The sequence below is a fragment of the Hylaeus volcanicus genome, chromosome 1 (assembly GCF_026283585.1).
Source record: "Hylaeus volcanicus isolate JK05 chromosome 1, UHH_iyHylVolc1.0_haploid, whole genome shotgun sequence".
In the NCBI taxonomy this organism is placed as follows: domain Eukaryota; kingdom Metazoa; phylum Arthropoda; class Insecta; order Hymenoptera; family Colletidae; genus Hylaeus; species Hylaeus volcanicus.
Genome location: NC_071976.1, coordinates 5,970,927 through 5,983,778, shown reverse-complemented (window position 1 = coordinate 5,983,778; position 12,852 = coordinate 5,970,927). Strand labels below are relative to the sequence as shown.

General features: G+C 38.4%; 1 protein-coding gene across 5 annotated transcripts in view; it reads right to left on the bottom strand.

Annotated features, from left to right (window-relative positions):
- The window catches only part of LOC128879165 (uncharacterized), a 61,058-nt gene that overhangs the window by 34,208 nt on the left and 13,998 nt on the right, over positions 1-12,852 (bottom strand). For all 5 annotated transcript variants that reach the window (XR_008457587.1, XR_008457590.1, XM_054128275.1 and 2 more), the window contains exon 2: positions 3,568-3,661. Coding sequence is in view for 3 of the 5 variants with exons in the window: in XM_054128106.1 (XP_053984081.1) it covers positions 3,568-3,661 (94 nt within the window). In the remaining 2 variants the exon portion in view is untranslated. The remainder of the gene's footprint in view (positions 1-3,567; positions 3,662-12,852) is intronic.

The window sequence follows — 12,852 nt, the reverse complement described above, 5'->3', positions numbered from 1 at the left end:
TAAATATTTTCATGAAATCAACCATAAACGTCGACTTCGTTAATAATGAGTAGCAGTTATATAATTGGAGCGTCAGGATTTGCCAACGACAGCTTCCACGTTCTCGAGCTGTCAAAAGGTATATACCACGATGAGAGAGATAAAAAGGGACAGTAATTTTTTGGTCGAGCGGATTCTCAGCTCGACTATCTCAGCCGTCAGGCGAGATCGTCCAAGAACCCTGTAATTATGTCCCTCGGAATCGTGCGATGACTCCTCGACAAACTACATATCCCAAGGTTTACCACTTTATAATCAACCAGTTCCCCTTTCGCGATTCATTCCGTTCGCTTAAACGCGTCCTGTAATCGCCTCTAATTACCCGGTCCTTCTGCTCGGTGGCTGTCTTTTATCCGGCAAAGGCGACTGCGACTCCCGAGTCCGAGGGCCAACGGCAAATTTTCGGTCACGCGATCGAAACGATCGATGGTATCGATCACGCTGTCCCTTCGACTTTGGTTTCCCTGGTGGACAAGGTGGCCGGCATCCTCGTTCTCCTTTTAGATTCCATCGTGTCGTCTGGAATCGCGTTTAATTGGCTCCGCGCGTAGCGCGGATCGATCCTCCCCGATCGATAATTCGCAAGCCCGAAGGAGATTGAAACTGAAGCTCCTAAGTGTCTCTAATTGGCTCGAGCGGTGATTACTTTGGGCCTTGGTTTGCATCGATGCGAGACAGCGTACGCTTTTTAATAGAAGTCGTTACCGGTGCGGGCGATGGGATTGGACTCGAGCGACTTGCTCCGAGCATCCTTGGTGGCCAGTGATGAGCAGAATTCTTATCTACAGTTACCCGCAAAAGTATCCGCCCAAGTACCTCGTACATGCTTAGTGTGTTTTATTGATTTCAAAGCTGGAATAATTAATTCAAATTATATTTGCAGGATGGTGGAATTTAATCCGTCTATGGCCCGAATTTTGTTTCTGGCAGTTACTCATTTGCAATTGGATATTTGTAAAATGTAATGGATTTTCGGCATTTTGATGAATTAGTAGTATCGCTGAATCCTACTACGGATCTGTACACAATTTGGAAGATTTTCGATGACATTCGGCCAAGTTACAGCGATTTATATTTTAAAATCTAATTGAATTTCGGAAAAAAGGACTTAAGTTTTCAATTTTTATTATTGAAGATGAACGTCGGATGAATAAACTGTAAATATAAAAAGGTTTCGTCGTGTCACACTTTATAAGGAAATATTTGTTAAGAATTAATTTGTCCAGCAAAAATCGTCCCGCGGTCAGAGTTAACGTTGATAATTCAGTTTCGCTGGACAAATCCAAGTAAAAATCTAATCAAATCTTGAGAAGAGAATATCTTTAAATGGTCCATTAAATTTGTTCATATTCAAAAAATTGTCTGAGATTCATTCTCATCGATCGCGTACCTAAAAGCAGACGTTACTTTGATAGGAGAAAAATATATTGTAAGTTTTTATTCGAATAAACCAGAATAAAGGAATTCTAGTTAACCCTGAAAGCGGTTCTCGAAAAATCTGTTTAATAAAACGGTTGTTACAATTCTACTTAATTTGCAATTAAAACTTACAGAATGAATAGACAAAGATATAAATTCAAGACGTGTATGTACAATGATTTCTCGATGAAAAGAAATTATCTATCGGAACGGGGTTGGGAAAGAAAAGAAAAGACACGTTTTCGCGGGCATTTTATCCTCCCCTATTTCTCGACCGAACAAGGGTGACTTTCTGCCTTGCGGTTATTCCCTTTCCCTGGATACAATTTAGCAAGCAAGTCGCAGCCTCGGGACGAAGCGTTTTAATGACACGTTTACAATGCGCTAGCGACCTGCGAGCAGTTTTTCCATTGAGAGGAAGCGCAAAGTGACAAAGAGTTTTCTTGCGGCTGTAAATAATTATTCCGTCTCGGGGATATTAGGGAGAAAATATTCCCCTTTGTTTCGGGGTTAATTGGATTTCTGCCAATTTCCCCACCCCCTCCGCCGCAGCCAAACGTTTATTTACCTTAACAATTTCCGAGTGGCAACCCCCACGCCAGCCGAACAACCCTATCTAGACAGTGTTATTCTCTCTCGTTACACGCGGACGTTCTCTTAATTACCGGTCCCCTCCTGGCGATCTAATTAACGGCCGAATAAAACGTGCCAGTACACTAGTTTCGTGGAAAACAGTCTGCGAAACAAGAGGGTAGTTTCGAAGGAAATGGGATCGAGGATATCGCTGCGAGCGTTTCAATTCCAATTGTTGGACTTGCAACCACGCGGAATTGAAATTTTTGGAGAACTTTGAAAGGTGACGCTTTGGGTTAATTAGTTCTTTCGCAACTAGAATGTAAAAAACGCATTAAAGAATGCATTAAAGAAATCGCGGCGAGTATAAATTACGTTATGCGTACAGGGTGAGTTTCGTTTGTGGATTTTCTCGGTTTAAGATCTACTAATGGATCCTATTTTACGAATAAATGAAAAAATGACACGTAAACAGCTACTTTACGAATGGATGAAAAATTCGTATTCGGTACTCGCGAATAAGGTTTACGCAACTCTGACTTGTATTAACCCTTTGATATACCCCTTGCGTGCATATGAAATATCTTAAGAAATGAGCTCAGAGAAATGTTTATATCCGTTAAATCATTTTTTGTTTAAATATCAGCTTATAAGGGATGATGAGACGAAACTTTTTTATATTTACAGTTTATTCATAGGACATTTAGTTTTGAAAATATAATAAGTTCGTTGTAAAAATTGAATTTCAGGAAAAAGGTCTAAGTTTTCAATTTTTATCTCCGAATACTCGACTACTTTTGAATAAACTGTAAATATAAAATAGTCTCGTTTAATCATTCTTTATAAGATATTTTTTTTAATTCGATTATTTCACTGTTGTTTTTGTTTCCTTTAAGACAACAGCAACAGGATCAGGCGACTACGTGATCTCAGGAAAAAGGTCTCTTAAGTTTGTAATTTTTATTTTTGAAACTAAACGTCCTATGAATAAACAGTAAATATAGAATAGTCTCGTTTAATCATTCTTTATAAAATATTCTTTTAAAATTCGATTATTTCACTGTTGTTTTTGTTTTCTTTATGACGACAGCAACAGGATCAGGCTACTACGTTATCTCAGGAAAAAGGACTTTTAAGTTTTTAATTTTTATTTTTGCAACTAAACGTTCTATGAATAAACAGTAAATATAAAAAAGTTCCGTCTTATCATCCCCTATCAGCTGATATTTATTTAAAATTCATACCTCTACGCCTCTTAGAATTTCTAGCAAGAATCGTCCCGCAGTCAAAGGATTAATTAATAGTTAATGTTTGTACTACCAACAGGTCAGATAATTCGTTTCATTTTCTGTCTCTTATTTGACTCGACGAAATAACGTCTTGAAATTGCTGAATAGTCTCGCGAAAATACGAACTCGATCTCACCTCGATTCACCCCTCGAATAACTTCTCGGTTTAAACGAAGGGACCGTGATTTGAATCTTTCAAGAATAGGCTCATCGCTAGGGGAACGAGAAGAATGGAAAGTTTAATTACCTCGAATTGTCGGAGATGAATCCGCGACGTCGGTTGCCAGATCGACGAGGTCCTCCAACCCTCCTCTGTCACCCCCACAGTTCATCGTCATGTCCTGAAACGAAAAAATTCTTCGTGAATAACGTAAAATAAATTCGCTTGGCTTGCTTTGCTTTGCCGTAACAAATTTCGCTTGAACCTTACGTATTTCTTCCAGTAAATACATTTTTATTCTCGATTCCAGAATTCTATGACTAACGTTTAGAACAAAAATATACAGGGTATCCCGTGTATCTGGTGGTACAAGCAGGGAGTGATTCTACGTAAAAAATTGAATGGAAAATGTACAATAAAATTTTTTCATACAACGCTTTATTTTCGAAAAAAATAAGTTTGAAAATTTGTCGAGTATGCGTGCACTTTTACCAGATTCAGCTCGACAGATTTCATTATAGATCATAAGCATAAGAAAAAAGTGAAATCTATGTAAGAGATATCGCCATGTTGTGAATGTTTATAAATATTGCAAGAAGCACGGAAGTACTCCCCTACTCGGAACAGTAAGATAGTAAGTTTTCAAAACTTATCCTTTCGAGAATAAAGCATCATATGATAAAATTTTATTCTACATTTTCGATTCAATTTTTCATGTAAAAATCACTCTCTGCTCGTTTATACCACCAGTTATGGAACGCCCTATACATCTAGCAATGAAGATATTGTCCCGTCTCGATAGAGATCGCGAACATGAAGGATGCACTCAGGAAACCAGGCAAGATGCCTTTTTTAAGCCAATTTCGGTCGACTAACACGAAACAGAATTAATACATCGGAGCACAGAGTAGCAGTTTGCATTAATGAGTCTCAGCCAAGCTGAACGACACGCGGAAGGATCGTTTAATATAGTCGTAGAGCGAGGAGGAGCGACGACGGGTTGCATGAACTGCAATAAGAATTCCAAGAACGTGAAAACTGAGCGTGTGCGTGCGAGTGCCGAACACATTCCCCCGAGAAAAAGGAAAAAAATATCCGTCAAAAGGGTTAACGAGATTCTTCGAGGCTGTCAGCACTTCCTGGCAACAACGTCGGCCCGCTCATTTCCAAAATTGAAACGTATAAAAAGCAGGCGCTTACATTAACCGGCTTCGGTCACCGTAATGCGGCACTTTGTAATCGGTGAGTGCTCGTTACGAGTTTCTCCCGGAACATAACGCTTGTTTGCAACATAATTGTACAGTGCGTTGACTCGTGCTGCCGGTGAAGTTTAATTACCCTCGATTTTCCATAAAACTGCGCTCCACCGGCTGCTAATTCGAGCCGTTCGTTAACCAGCGCATTTACGAATTAAACGCCCCTCGCGAATAAGCGTCGAACCGTTTCTCGACGTCTCGCAACGACTCGGAACGAGACGAAAGAGTAACTCGGAGAGAAAGGATTGGGAAGATCACGGACAACCTTTACGCGATGCGAGGTGTCTGTTACGAGAGTCGCATAAGTGGGTGTAGAAAGTATTCGTACACCGATCAATTTCCAAAAAAACTATGTAAAATTGTAATTTATTAACTTATTTTTGATAAACAAAGACTTTATTCTTAAGATATTTGAGGTGGTAACGTCAGGTGACTCACCTTGTATAAGTAACTGTTGCCCAATTATTTGAGATATACAAATAATTGGGCAACAGTTGAGGGTGAGCACCGAAAATAGCAATTTTCGAACGTTGCCCTTTCCAAGTCAATAAAAGTACAAGGGGGAGATGTCTATAAATATCCCGTTTACAATTTTCTTCGTCAGGATCGTTAAAATTGGTGAGAGCAGCGCAGGTTTCGACCATTTCGAAATGCAAAACTTGTCCCGACTTTCCCATGCCGATTCACCGGCCTGCTACCGAGTGGTCGGTTTATGGCTGACCTTGGTCGTTCGTAAATTTAGGAAATTTATTGCAACCACCGGTGGTGACGACGGTGGTGCGGCTGTGTGGGAATGCGTGTACCCACTACCCAGTGACCCAGAGACACCAGCAATAAACGGTTGAAAACGGTGGTTGGGGTTATTGTGTCCTCGGTAGCTTCCAACGATTTTTCCCGTGTAACGACAGTCGGGCCCACTTTCACGATTTTTGGGACCGGCAAAATTTACCTAAACATTTCTCGATGCGCACAGATTTATTTTCCTGAAGCAGTGGCGCGCTGTGTAGCGACAACGCCCCACTCTGGAATTGATAAGCAATAGTACAGGGTGTCCAAAAGTCGGGGAGGAGCCGGAAATGGGGGGTAGCTGAGACGATTCTGAACAACAATTTCCTTTGCAAAAATGTCGGATGAGGCTTCGTTAAGGAGATATTAAGAGAAAACCCTGACCAATCAGAGCGCGCGTAGACCGTTGGAGCGGCCGCGGTAGCGATGGCTACGCGCTGGCGGCCGCGCTTGTACGCGAACAAGTGACTCGACGTGCATCGAAGGACATTGACGCTGCCGCCTAGCGCGTAGCCTTTGCTACCACGGCCGCTCCATCGGTCTACGCGCGCTCTGATTGGTCGGGGTTTTCTCTTAATATCTCCTTAACGAAGCCCCATCCGACATTTTTGCAAAGGAAATTGTTGTTCAGAATCGTCTCAGCTACCCCCCATTTCCGGCTCCTCCACGACTTTTGGGACACCCTGGATATACAGTATGTCCCACGAAATCCTGGACAGTCGATTATTTCGTAACCTATTAAAGCTACGAAAAAAGTTTCTCATATGAAATTGAATGGCAAGAGGGGTCCGATTTATTGGCCGTAACAATTTTTTTTTATCATTATTGTTTACAGAGATATGAAAGTTACGTTTGATTTTTCGAATGGGATTGTATACTTTTTGTTTGATCAATAGATAGTACGTTTCAAGACGAATTCAGCAAGCTTAATATAAACACCCTTTTACAAATTGTTTTTAAGATATTACGCGTAAAAGTTTACTGATTTTCGGTACAAGAAAATCTACGAGACCAGGAAGCACAGTAGGGGGTCTTGACTCTCGACCGCACTTAAAATGCTACGGGTTAAACCGTGCCTCTTGAAACCGATACGAAGAGACTGCGGTAGGAACGGCAGGCCTAAATTCTACATAATAGTTGTTTTTCACAACCGTTACCTTTACGGCATGCAGAAAAATGTCGCCCATGTTTTAGTAATGAAACAAAGCTAACGGATAAAGCTAAAGGATTTTTATCAGCTACCCCCCATCAGGTGTTGTTCTTTGGAGAAGGATAGAACATAACACGTTTTCTCATTTTAGCACTAGTAAATTCGAATTCTTCGATTCTTCGAAAACAGTTGCTTATTTCGAGACAATACTCTATTATCCATCTATATTAAATATATTCTTGATCTCATTTAAAGCAAAGAACTACTGCACTTACACATAATCCGTCGATTCCGTATCCTACATATGTATATTCAATCATTTCCATTGTACGGATCACCAATTAAGTTCATTGGACAAAACTTGTACGAGTTTTATCCTTGCGAACTTCGTCGTCAAGGAATCAAGAAATCTTATACAAATTTGAAATCTTAAAGAAGAAATAAATTTTAAATCGTGCAAAGAAACGTTCAAGAATACACGTTTACATATTTCGCTACATTCTGAACGTGACTTCGTCCCTTCGATCCTGTCATCGATGAGAATACCAGACTGCAGAATTCTACTAGAGATGGGCAAAATTTCATTTTGCAGTCGGGGTAGCGTTGTTAATTAATTACAAATTATTCAAGTTACTCGCAGCAGGCGTAACTTCCGCGAAGATCGTCATCAGTCATAAAACGTAGATTTGCACAAATAAGGGCGCAAAGTGTGAGCATATCGAACCAGAAATCGTGATTCCCAAGCAGTAGCCCTACGAAGTATCTCGGAGGAATATGTAAATCCGCGTGAAAAGAAGGCTTGTTTCATCGAATTACGGGGCCGTAATTAAAGAGATTGCTCAATTTATACCCGATTAAGCGTCCACGTGAATTGGATCGGTCGAACGAGGACCGTCGCGAGAATCGATTTGCTGCAATTTCAAAAAAGAGGAAAAAAAACTATTCGCGCCGAAAAATAAAACGAACGGGTTCGGGACGAACGACGCCCGGCGAGCAACCGGGCCAAAGAGAACATTTTCATTTCGTGAATCCCTTTTGAACGGAGAGTAATGGATATCGTTCGCGAAATGAGGGTAATAAACGCCGATAAAATAAGCCAGGAATAAAATGCTGAAGAGGCGAGTTAACGCGGTCCCGTAACCGAGAGACAAAAATTCTTTTCGGCGGAATCGAAAGAAATACGTTTTCCAACCGTTTTATCGATAACGGTACCAGCTTTAACTGGAACAAACAATTCATCCTCAACGTTTACCTTTGATAACTTTGGGCAGTGCTGGGTGGTGAAAGTGAAAAACTCGATGTTGGAACTCGTATGTTGGATTACAAATTGGTTTAATTAGAATGTATAGAGCGAATCTACAGTCCGCATGGTACATTTGTACGTTATTCCTTAAATTCCTTAATTCCTTAAATTAGTTCAGAAAACAAAACAAAGCAAAGACAATCAGTGCCAAGCATGAAATAATAAACTTAACACTTTATTTACCGGGAGCCTATTTTTAGACTTTTTAATTGCAGTATTTAGCTATTCGAATTTATTTACAGTGTCGATGATTGTCTACTTACAATGATCAGTGTTTGGACTTGGCTTTGAATGTACTCAGTAACATTATGGAGGAATTATTGTCAGCCTAGATTGGCATATGCCACTGTAGAAAATTCTTTCTTTCATTAAAGACTGTTTCTAAATAGCCCGGCAGATAAAGGGTTAATAGCGGGAAGTACAAATCGGTTGAAATTTTAACAACCATTAACTTTACCTTTGCAGAAGAAAATAAATGCGACGAAAGAATTGGAATTTCTATAATTATGGTGCTATTCTGTATATCTAAGACTTTTACTTTCTCTATTCGGCTTTCTCGTCATCAAGTACCTTCTACCTTTCCTAAAACTGAATAACGTTAAAAAAAAAACGATTTCGTAGCTCGAGAGCGGTACAAATATTATAACTCGAAAACGGTTACGATTGTAAGTATCGCGTTGGATCGATTCCATTCGGAGCAACTCGGAGCAAAAGCTCAACGAAAGAACGGAATTAACTTTCTATTGTTACGACCGGGACGAAAATTTGTTTCTCTATCCGATTCGACTTTTTCATTCCGTTGGACGCGTACTTTACTCCGCCTTTTATACTTTTAAATTACTTGCCGTAAAAGCTCTCCGCGCCTTTTAATTCCACGGACGCGAGCGTTTATATGGAAGCAATTTTTTCGTCTCATTTAAATTTGTAATTTTCGTGCAAATAAGGGGTTGTTTCGCGATTAAAATGTGTCGGGAACGGAAGATTAACGGCACATCCGCGATATTGATTCGTAGAGCAAGTAGAACTACTACAAACTGACCCGGTTCCCGCTTCGGAACCGAGATTAATGGAATCCGTGACACAGGGCAAGGAAGCAGTCCCTAGAAACGCAATTTTACAGCAACTATGAGAAGCGTTTTACTTAACGTGTTTTCCAGCTTTTCAACTTAAAGCTGAATCCGTTTAACGAATTAGGTATGGTCAATTCATTACAGCATTTTCGGAATACAAATTTCCACTTGCCTTCTCAAACAAAAGAACAATTTGTTATTCTTTGTATCGTAAAATCTGAATATCGTCAGGACGCATCCTTGAGTATTTAACCAAGCATTACTTCTTATTAGTAGACTGCGGATCTTTATGGATTTATAGGAAATTTGAATGTGTAAGAAACTACAAAACGCAAACAATATGCAAGAATATAAAAAAGATTGAAAGTAAAGTTCATGTTATAATATTTGCAGAAAAAGATAAATTCCTATTTAAGGTAAATTTTTGTAGGGACGTTCGCGAAGATTTTATTTTGCATAAAGTTCCGCAGTCTACTTATTAGATACCTCTGCGAATTATTTGATTCTCCGAGACAATTAACAAAATTTTTAAAATACTGTCTTCGAATAATTAAACGTGTACAAACAATGAGTATAGAAAGTAAATATTCAAATCGTTTAGTATCGATATCGGCAGATACCCAATTAAAGGGCACCGATGTGGATTAACTTTTTACAAAATGATGATACCATTAACAGATGCAAGACAGTTTTTTAGTAGCGATGATTCAGTTTAAAGGACAAAAATCATCGAAGTGTTATTATTTATCAGTCATTATTAAGTATTATATATAAGAAAGTGTTATTATTTATAAGTGTTGTTAGATAATATTCATCTTATAAAAAATACATAATATGAAACAGCATTTGTAAATAAATAATTCCTCGTTGTAAAATTTAAGTGTAGAATTTGAATGTGAATTCAAAACGTCTTTGGTATGCAAAAACTTTTCGCGTATTTTATCATTTTATTAAACAAGGAGAAGTTTGATTAATAAAATGAAAAATTTGCCTAGATCCTTGTTAAACTAAGCGGGAGTTGTATTACGTGTATTTATATATTCATTGTAAATTGGTGGGTTAAATTACGATGTAATTGGCGGGTTGTTGGGCAATGATCGCGGGGAAGATAAAATGAAATCATGGCCGTGTACAACTACAAACTGGAAGATTGTCGATAATGGACGCGCGTGAACGGAGATCCGTGAGTCCGTCCTCCTTGAATACGGTGGTAGATTTCGCGCGATAAATCGTCACGCGAAAATGAGAGACAAGAGGGAAGCGTGACAGGCCGCTGCTCGTTAAATAAAAGTCGGTAACGAGGTAGAAAATGAACAAGCCAGAAGATGGATTAGCTCGCGCGTAATGTACGAATCAGCCGGTGCTGCGTCAAACACTTTTTGGCCCTTTCACTCTGCTAATAATTAAAGTAATAATTTTAACCCACATTAGTATTTCTCAAACGTCACCACGGACCTCGACCGATAACGTGGATTATCGCCATGCTCGATTAACTTTTTTAAACTAAATTTAATACAAATGATCGATGTTAGAATAATAGAATAATAATTTTAACCTAGATTAGTAGGTTAAATTTAATAAAAGTTAGAACAATAATTTTAACCTACATTAGTACGGATTCCAACAATTTATGTATTTCGCTCATCAAGTAGCATAGATTCTACTTTAGCATAAAATATATTTATTTGTTAATAACAATTTTTTATTAACTATACGGTGTTATTAACACATGCAATGAACTTTATCAAGACAGTTTTTTTACAACAGATTCACACATAGATAACTGTCTACATGAAAATACATATAGTATTATATTATTAATATCTTTTCAATAAACAAAAATAGGCAAACGGGGTTTGTTCCTTCATTTTAAAGATACTTTGAGGAAAAAATTTATCCTAGTCTCGTTCAGACATAATCAGGCAAACATATTAAATTGCGCATCGGAAATTTACTTTTGTCATTAAAAATCGAGCTAATATGCTGGTCAATTAGTAAACTTGAAAATAATTATTACACATATTTCAAAAAATATTAAAAATTTTGTGATCGATACAGTGTATACAAAGCTATATAAGGAAATTTTTTGATAATTTTGCATGCAGCTCTAGCTGTGTACGAGGAGTTTGAACAGACACAAAAATATTACGAAATTGAACGGTTGAGCGTTAACGACAATACTTAAATATAAACATCACCTTATATTTAATAACTTTTAACTCATTTTATTTGTGTTTCATAAACTTTAGGGCATTGTTAAAGTTATAATATAATTGATTTCGTTCATTTCAACAAAGATTGAAAATCAATTTTTTGTTAATATCTCCTTAACGAAGCCTCGGACAACATTTTCGCTAAGGAAAAAGTTGTTTCAAATCACCTCCTGAATCCCCCTTTTCAAGAAGTTACAACATTTTTGGGACACCCTGTATTATCTCTAAAACAATGGAGATTACCCAGAATCGAAGGATTCAAAACTATGGATTAAAATATATCCCCATTGAATTAAAGCAGGTACATTCTATATTGCGAATTAAAGCAGGTACATTCTATATTGCGAATTAAAGCAGGTACATTCTATATTGCGAATTAAAGACACGGGTTGCGATAAAACTCCATTCACGTCGAATTAAATACAGGTACACCATGAAAGTCGTACGAGCTATCTAAACGGCATGCAATTCTACTAAACTTACGACGTTTCATCGAATCACGGATCTAATTCGATCGTTCGTAATTTTAAAGGAAAAGGGATGGGTCGTTGCGCTTGTAAAGTGTTTGTATCGAGTTAATAGCGTAATTGAATTGCAATTACGATCAAACGGAAGCGTCAGCGCGTTCTGCTTGCGCGTTAATTGATTAATAACGCAACGGTCGTTAATGAACGCGCGTTCAGGCGAACGGACTGCTTTTTATTTTTATTCGTGTATTCGCGTACAGTTTAATTCCCGCGACTAACAATGTAGTCGGGTCGGTGTACTATCTGGTATCGAAAACCGATATTTTTACCGTGGCGGTAGCGAAACGCCGCGCGCCAGGCCGGAAAGAAGGCGGTGAAATATTGACTCGATACAATAAACGCCGCCCATGGACGGCCACTGAATTTCCTTTTGTCGAATTATCGAATTTAAATGTATCCGTGTTTTTGCACGGCTACGATTATTAAAGAGATAAGACGGAACAAATGCGACCGATAATAATACCGTGCCGTGGGAAATCAACGTTCGCGATGAATCGTGGAATGTTAACCCGTTCGCTGGCAACTACGAGGTGTCTCGTACTTCAAATTGATTGCAATTACTCGAGGGATCAGTTTATAGCATTTTGAGTCACAAATTATTGGAAAAGATCGTATATTTTCTTTTTAAAACAACAAATTTAACACTTTGCACTCGAGAGTTGAGTGAGAGTCACCACTAAGTTTCCTAAGTTTAATTTCTTTGGAACTCGAAGTGTCAATAAAATGATTGTCGTTGACAAACGTTGAGCCAAAGGTGACCTGATTCTCGAATCTCAAATTAGAGATCTCATCTTCGAAGTCGATATAATCTTAGCACTCGTGGCAATAGAATGCTAAGAAAGCATCTCGAGTTGCTGATAGATACCAGGAAAAAAGGCCTCGAGTGCAAAGGGTTAAATGAATATCAGCTTATAGGGGATGATAAGACGGAACTTTTTTATATTTACTGTTTATTCATAGGACGTTTAGTTTCAAAAATAAAAATTAAAAACTTAAGAGACCTTTTTCCTGAGATCACGCAGTCGCCTGATCCTGTTGCTGTTGTCTTAAAGGAAACAAAAACAACA